This window comes from Vipera berus (genome assembly GCF_964194415.1).
Source record: "Vipera berus genome assembly, chromosome: 1".
Taxonomy (NCBI): Eukaryota; Metazoa; Chordata; class Lepidosauria; order Squamata; family Viperidae; genus Vipera; species Vipera berus.
The window spans coordinates 359592426-359598425 of NC_138202.1; the positions used below are offsets into that span (position 1 = coordinate 359592426).

A 6000-nucleotide genomic window follows, 5' to 3' on the forward strand; every position below is an offset into this window, starting at 1 on the left:
CTCCCTTCCTCCTTCCTTTCTTCTTTCTCATTTCCTTCTTTCCTCCCTCCCTATTTTTCCTCCCTCCCTAACCCGTTCTACACTCCCTCCCTCCTTCCTCTTCTTTCTCATTTCCTTCCTTCCTTCTTTCCGCTAACTCACCTCCCTCCCGCTTTCCTTTCTTCTTTCTGATCTGCTTCCTGCTTTCCTCCCTCCCTCCCTCCCTCCCCCTCCCTAACTTGCCATGTTTTTTATCTGTGACATAAAACCACTCTGCTTGTCCTCAGAGGACCTTTTTCTTCCGAACGTCATCCCCATCTGAGGCCTGCCCTCTAAAGCAGATGATTTTTAAGGTGGGGGCCTTTTTCCGTCTCCCAACTCTTTTTTTCCTTTTTTAAAATCCCTTTGGCCTGTTTGTTCCGCCTGAGTCCTCCGGGGCTTTTGAGGGAGGCGGAAGTGGGCTGGGGACCCCGGCCTGATGCTCTTCCTCAGCAGACCCCAGGAGCCCTTTGGGCCTGGTTTCCCCTGAGCATCACCCTTTCCTTTCTCTCTCTCTCTCTCTCCCTTCCTTCCTTCCTTCCTTCCTTCCCTCCCTTCCCCTTCCTTCCCTCCCTTCCCCTTCCTTCCTTCCTTCCCTCCCTTCCCTCCCTCCCTCCCTTCTTTCCTTCTTCCTTCCTTCCTTCCTTCCTTCCTTCCTTCCCTCCCTCCCTTCTTTCCCTCCCTTCTTTCCTTCCTTCCTTCCTTCCCTCCCTCCCTTCTTTCCCTCCCTCCCTTCTTTCCTTCCTTCCTTCCTTCCTTCCTTCCTCCCTCCCTCCCTCCTTTCCTTCCTTCCTTCCTTCCTTCCTTCCTTCTCCCTTTCTTCCTTCTTCCCTTTCTTCCTTCCTTCCTTCCTTCCTTCCTTCCTTCCTTCCTTCTTTTCTTCCTTCTTCCTTCCTTTTCTCTCTTCCTCTTTTTCTTCTTTACTTCCTCCCTCCCTCTCTTTCCTCCTCTCTCTCTCTCTCTCTCTTTTCCTTTCCTCTTTTCCTTTCCTCTTTCTTGTTTTCTTCCTGTTTTTTCCTTTCTGTTCCTCTCTGGCTCTTCAGTCTTGGGGAAAGAAGCAAAGACCTGCCAGCCCTGACCTTACAATGCGCTGGCTGCGCTGGCCCCACTCAGCCTAGGGAGAAACCACGCAGTCGGTGTTCACGTTGTGCCTCTCTTCCTTCCCCCCCTCCCCGTTACCCCCCCCCCGTGCTCCTAGAACAATGAGAAGCAAATGCGCCAGCTGTCCGTCATTCCTCCCATGATGTTCGATGCCGAGCAGCGACGCGTGAAGTTCATCAACATGAACGGCCTGATGGAGGACCCCATGAAGGTGTACAAGGATCGGCAGTTCATGAACGTCTGGACCGATCACGAGAAGGAGATCTTTAAAGAAAAGTAAATTCCCCCCCCCCCACCCCACCCATATTTCCTTCTCTGGAGAGAAATCGCTGCCACGCAGCTCAAGTCTCGTACGCTCTTTGCGCCGTCTGGTGCGTACAAGCATAGTCCGCGAGTTACGGCTGCATTTGGGGTTAGAATTTCCACCGCTAACCGAGGCGCTTGTTAAGCCGTGACCGATTTTACAACCGTTGGGGGAAAAAGTCATTGGGGGGGGGAGAAGCCTGATACGCTTAATGACTGCATGAGTTCCCTTAACGACCGTGCCAAAAACGATTTTGCAAGCGTTTTGTGGCACGGTGGTTAAGGGAAGTCATGCAGTCGTTGAATGAATCAGACTTCCCCCACTGACTTAGCTAGTCAGAAGCCGGCTCGGCCAATCACGTGACCCTGGGGTGCCGTGACCGCCATAAATACAGGCTATGCTGGCTCAGGAATTCTGGGAGTTGAAGTCCACCAGTCCTCAAGGGGGCCATAGTTCCCCCATGCTGGCTGAGGAATTCTGGGAATTGAAGTCTGCAAGTCATGAAGGGGCCATACTTCCCCCATGCTGGCTCAGGAATTCTGGGAGTTGAAGTCCACGAGTCATAAAAGAGCCAAGGTTGCCTACCCCTGGCCTAGGCTGCTTTATGACTCGTGGACTTCAACTCCCAGAATTCCTGAGCCAGCCACGCTGAGGGGAAAGGGAGAGGTTTCCAAGCTGAGTCATGCTGGCTCAGGAATTCTGGGAGTTGAAGTCCAGAAGTCATGAAGGGGCCATAGTTCCCCCATGTTGGTTGAGGAATTCTGGGAATTGAAGTCCACATGTCATGAAGGGGCCATAGTTCCCCCATGCTGGCTCAGGAATTCTGGGAGTTGAAGTCCACCAGTCATCAAGGGGGCCATAGTTCCCCCATGCTGGCTGAGGAATTCTGGGAATTGAAGTCTGCAAGTCATGAAGGGGCCATAGTTCCCCCATGCTGGCTCAGGAATTCTGGGAGTTGCAAGTCCACGAGTCATAAAACAGCCAAGGTTGCCTAGCCCTGGGCGAATGGTATGTAGGTTAGATAGCCAGACAGACCCCTGTGAGTAACCTGGCTGGTCCTAAGGAAAATTGGTTTGCCCACTTCCTGTCCAGGTTTTCAGGGGGCAACTGTAAGGAATTGTTGTGCAGACGTCTCCTTGTGCTACCAAAGAGTTGCACAGACAAGGAAGGGTACTGAGAGCAGTAAGAGTCACACAGTAACCACAAGAGTACACTGAGTTGTAAAAGCAAAAAATACTTTACTTTGAGGTGGTGTAAGAACAAAAATGCACAGTCAAAAAATAAACAGTCCAGGTCATACACAATAGCAACAGTCCAAGGAGTAATCCAAAATACAAAGTCTTCTTACCGGTCCAGAGGTCCAGTACAGGTTTATCACAGTAGTAAACCAACAGTACAGGAAAACAGAGCAAAAACAGTAATAGTAGAGAGCGGGGAATTCAGAGAGAGAGAGAAGCTACATTCCTAGCTCCCTCTTATGGCCATGAGAACACTTACACACCCATTGGCCAATTAACATCTTAAAGTCACAACATCATGGTTTATATATTTTCAACCCAACTATGTAGGCTATCACCATATGCCTAACAGCAACCTTGAGCCAAGCTGGGCTTGGTAATTAAGGGAGGGGATAAGATAAGATAAACTTTATTGTCATTTTTTTTACTGTGGGCACAACAACACACATCAAAAATGAAATTCAGTTGCCCGCTCTCAAAGTGAAACACATCCATGGCACACACCTAAACATACTCTATACAACATAGGCCTGTTGTAGGCCTGTCTGTCAATCAGGGAGTCAGCTAAATCTGTCTCTTTTTCACGGTTTTTATTACAGATTTGTCCAGCATCCTAAGAATTTTGGCCTCATTGCTTCCTATTTGGAAAGAAAGGTAAGAGGACAACTAGGCCATAAGCTGCAGTTCACAGCAGCGGTCTTTTCCTTGGATATTTTATTTTACATTTTATTTTATTTTGGTTTGATATTTTATTTTATTTTATTAGTTTATTTTACTTTATTATTTATTATTTTACTTTATTATTTATTATTTGATTTGTTATTTTAATTTTATTTTAATTTTATTTTTTATTTTTATTCTATTTTATTTTATTATTCTATTATTTGATTTGATTTGTTATTTTAATTTTATTTTATTGATTTGATTTGATTTGTTTTTATTTTATTTTATTTATTTTATATTTTATTTTTCTATTTTATTTTATTGGTTTATTTTACTTTATTATTTATTTTATTTTAATTGTTATTTTATTTGTTATTTTAATTTTTAATTTTAATTTTTTGATTTGATTTGTTTTAATTTAACTATTTTATTTTGCTTTATTTTATTTTATTTATTTTATTCTGCCTTCCATTATTTGACTCAAGGTGGAGAACCTGCAGAATATTCCTTCCTCTTTTTCCTACAACAATCTTGTGATGTAGGCTGGGAGAGAAAATAACTAGCCCAAAGTCACCCAACTTGCTCTCGTTCCTAAGGCGGGACTAGAACTCACCGTCTCCAGGGGATTGGCCCAGTGTTACCCAGATGGGTTTCATGCCAAAGGGATTAGAACTCACTGTCTCCTGGCGATTGGCCCAAAATCACCCAGCTGTTTTCTTGCCGAAGGCAGAACTAGAACTCACCATCTCCTAGCGATTCGCTGAAAGTCACCCAGTCAGCCTTCAGACCTGAAGTGGAACTAGAACTCATCGTGTCCCGGTTTCTAATAATCACTTGCAGGCGCTGGTGAGTTCTATGCTGCCTTAGCTATGAAAGCTGACTGGGTGAGTTTGGGCCAAGCACTAGGAGGCTGTGAGTTCTAGTCCCACCTTAGGCCAGCTGCGTGACCTTGCGCCAGCCCCTCCCTCTCAGCGCAGTCTACCTCATGGCTGGGAAAATAGGAAGAGGAATAATATTAATTAATATTTATTTAATAATAATAAATATTTATTTAATAAATAAATCTCTACCCAAAGGGAGCTGGCTACTTATTTGCGCCAGCGATTCCAGCCGCTGTTCGCGCTAGGAACGTTTTTCCCAGCCTCTGATTGGAAGCGGCTGTCCCATCTCTCGGTTGTGTTGCGTGTTTGTGTTGTGTATTGATGCGCAGAGCATTTAGAGGGTCTCGCCTTAGTGCCTGCTTTAGCAAAGGTTTGTGTTTTAAAAACCCGTCTCCCCATTTGTCCTCTCAGAACGTGCCCGACTGCGTCCTGTATTATTACTTGACCAAGAAAAACGAAAACTACAAGGCCCTGGTGCGGCGGAACTATGGCAAGCGGCGAGGGAGAAACCAGGTGCGTTTCATTTGGGGTTTCTAGTCCCTGGTGTTCTTACAATGGAAAAGGCTGTGGGTTATTTTTTTTTATTTTTTTTAATTTTTTTAAAAAACGATGCTTCCTTTTTGGAATTTATTTATTTATTTATTTATTTATTTATTTTATTTGTATACTGCCCTTCTCCCGAAGGACTCAGGGCGGTGAATGTATTCACCTGTATTGGGCCAAGATTTTATTTATTTATTTATTGATGGGATTTATATCCTGCCCTATCTCCCGAAGGACTCAGGGCGGCTAACAACAAAACATATAATAAGTACAGAAATTAAGATAAAAATAAAATTAAAATCATCTGTGCAATAAATTAAAATTAAAAACTAAGAATAAATTAAAGATTGTAAATATAATTAATTAAAATGCCTGTCAGTCCAGGTCAGCCTGGTGGAATAGGAGTGTTTTGAGGCCGCGGCGAAAGGATTGGAGATTTTGGGCCATCCGTAGTTCAGATGGCGATTAGCTCCGTCCAGTTGGACGAGGGAGGATTATTTCCAACCTTGGCTGGGTGTCTTGTGTACATTCCTGGTTTGTTATGCTGCTTTCCTACGATTGGGGTTTGATTCGTTCAGTTTTGATTGCTACTTGCCAGCGCCATTCTCAGTGGCAAGCTGAATGGCCTTCACAAAAATTCGGGATGGGCAGAAATAGGCCTACAAGTCCAGGTGGTCCTCGACTTAACAACCGCAACTGAGCCCAACGTTTAATGTTGCTAAGTGAGGAAATTTGTTAAGTGAATTTTGCCCCATTTTTAGGACTTTTCTTGCCACATTTCTTAAGTGAGTTGCTGTAGCGGTTAAATTTATTTATTTATTTATTTTATTACATTTATATACCGCCCTTTCCCGAAGGACTCAGGGCGGTTTACAGGGTGATTAAAAAGCCAAAATACAAAAGTTAAAAACAAATTTAAAAAAAATTATATGTGTCCCAGCCTAAATAAAACCCCAGTTAAAATAAGATTAATCCTCAGCCTGGGCCAGAGAGCTCGAAGAGCCAGGTCTTCAGGTCCCGGCGGAATGAACGGAGGTCGGGGGCAGTCCTAAGCTCCGCAGGCAGCTGGTTCCACAGGGCAGGTGCCCCCACTGAGAAGGCCCTATCCCTGGGTGTTACCCGCCAGCAATCTCTTACCGGCGGTACCCTGAGAAGACCCTCCCTGTGGGAGCGCACTGGACGAAGGGAGCTTGATGCCGGCAGCAGGTGTTCCCTCAGATATCCCGGACCCTCGCCATTTAGGGCTTTATAG

At 45.0% G+C, this 6000-nt stretch overlaps 1 protein-coding gene across 2 annotated transcripts in view; it reads left to right on the forward strand.

Annotated features, from left to right (window-relative positions):
• Positions 1 to 5209, forward strand: part of LOC308673962 (nuclear receptor corepressor 1-like) — a 48704-nt gene extending 43495 nt beyond the window's left edge. Inside the window, exons 12-15 of one of the 2 annotated variants that reach the window (XM_081338047.1) lie at positions 267 to 332; positions 1217 to 1395; positions 3261 to 3315; positions 4617 to 5209. In XM_081338047.1, coding sequence (XP_081194173.1) covers positions 267 to 332; positions 1217 to 1395; positions 3261 to 3315; positions 4617 to 4742 — 426 coding nt within the window. In that variant the 3' untranslated portion in view covers positions 4743 to 5209. The remainder of the gene's footprint in view (positions 1 to 266; positions 333 to 1216; positions 1396 to 3260; positions 3316 to 4616) is intronic. The other variant, XM_081338048.1, reaches the window with a different exon arrangement.
• The last annotated feature ends 791 nt before the right edge of the window (positions 5210 to 6000 follow it).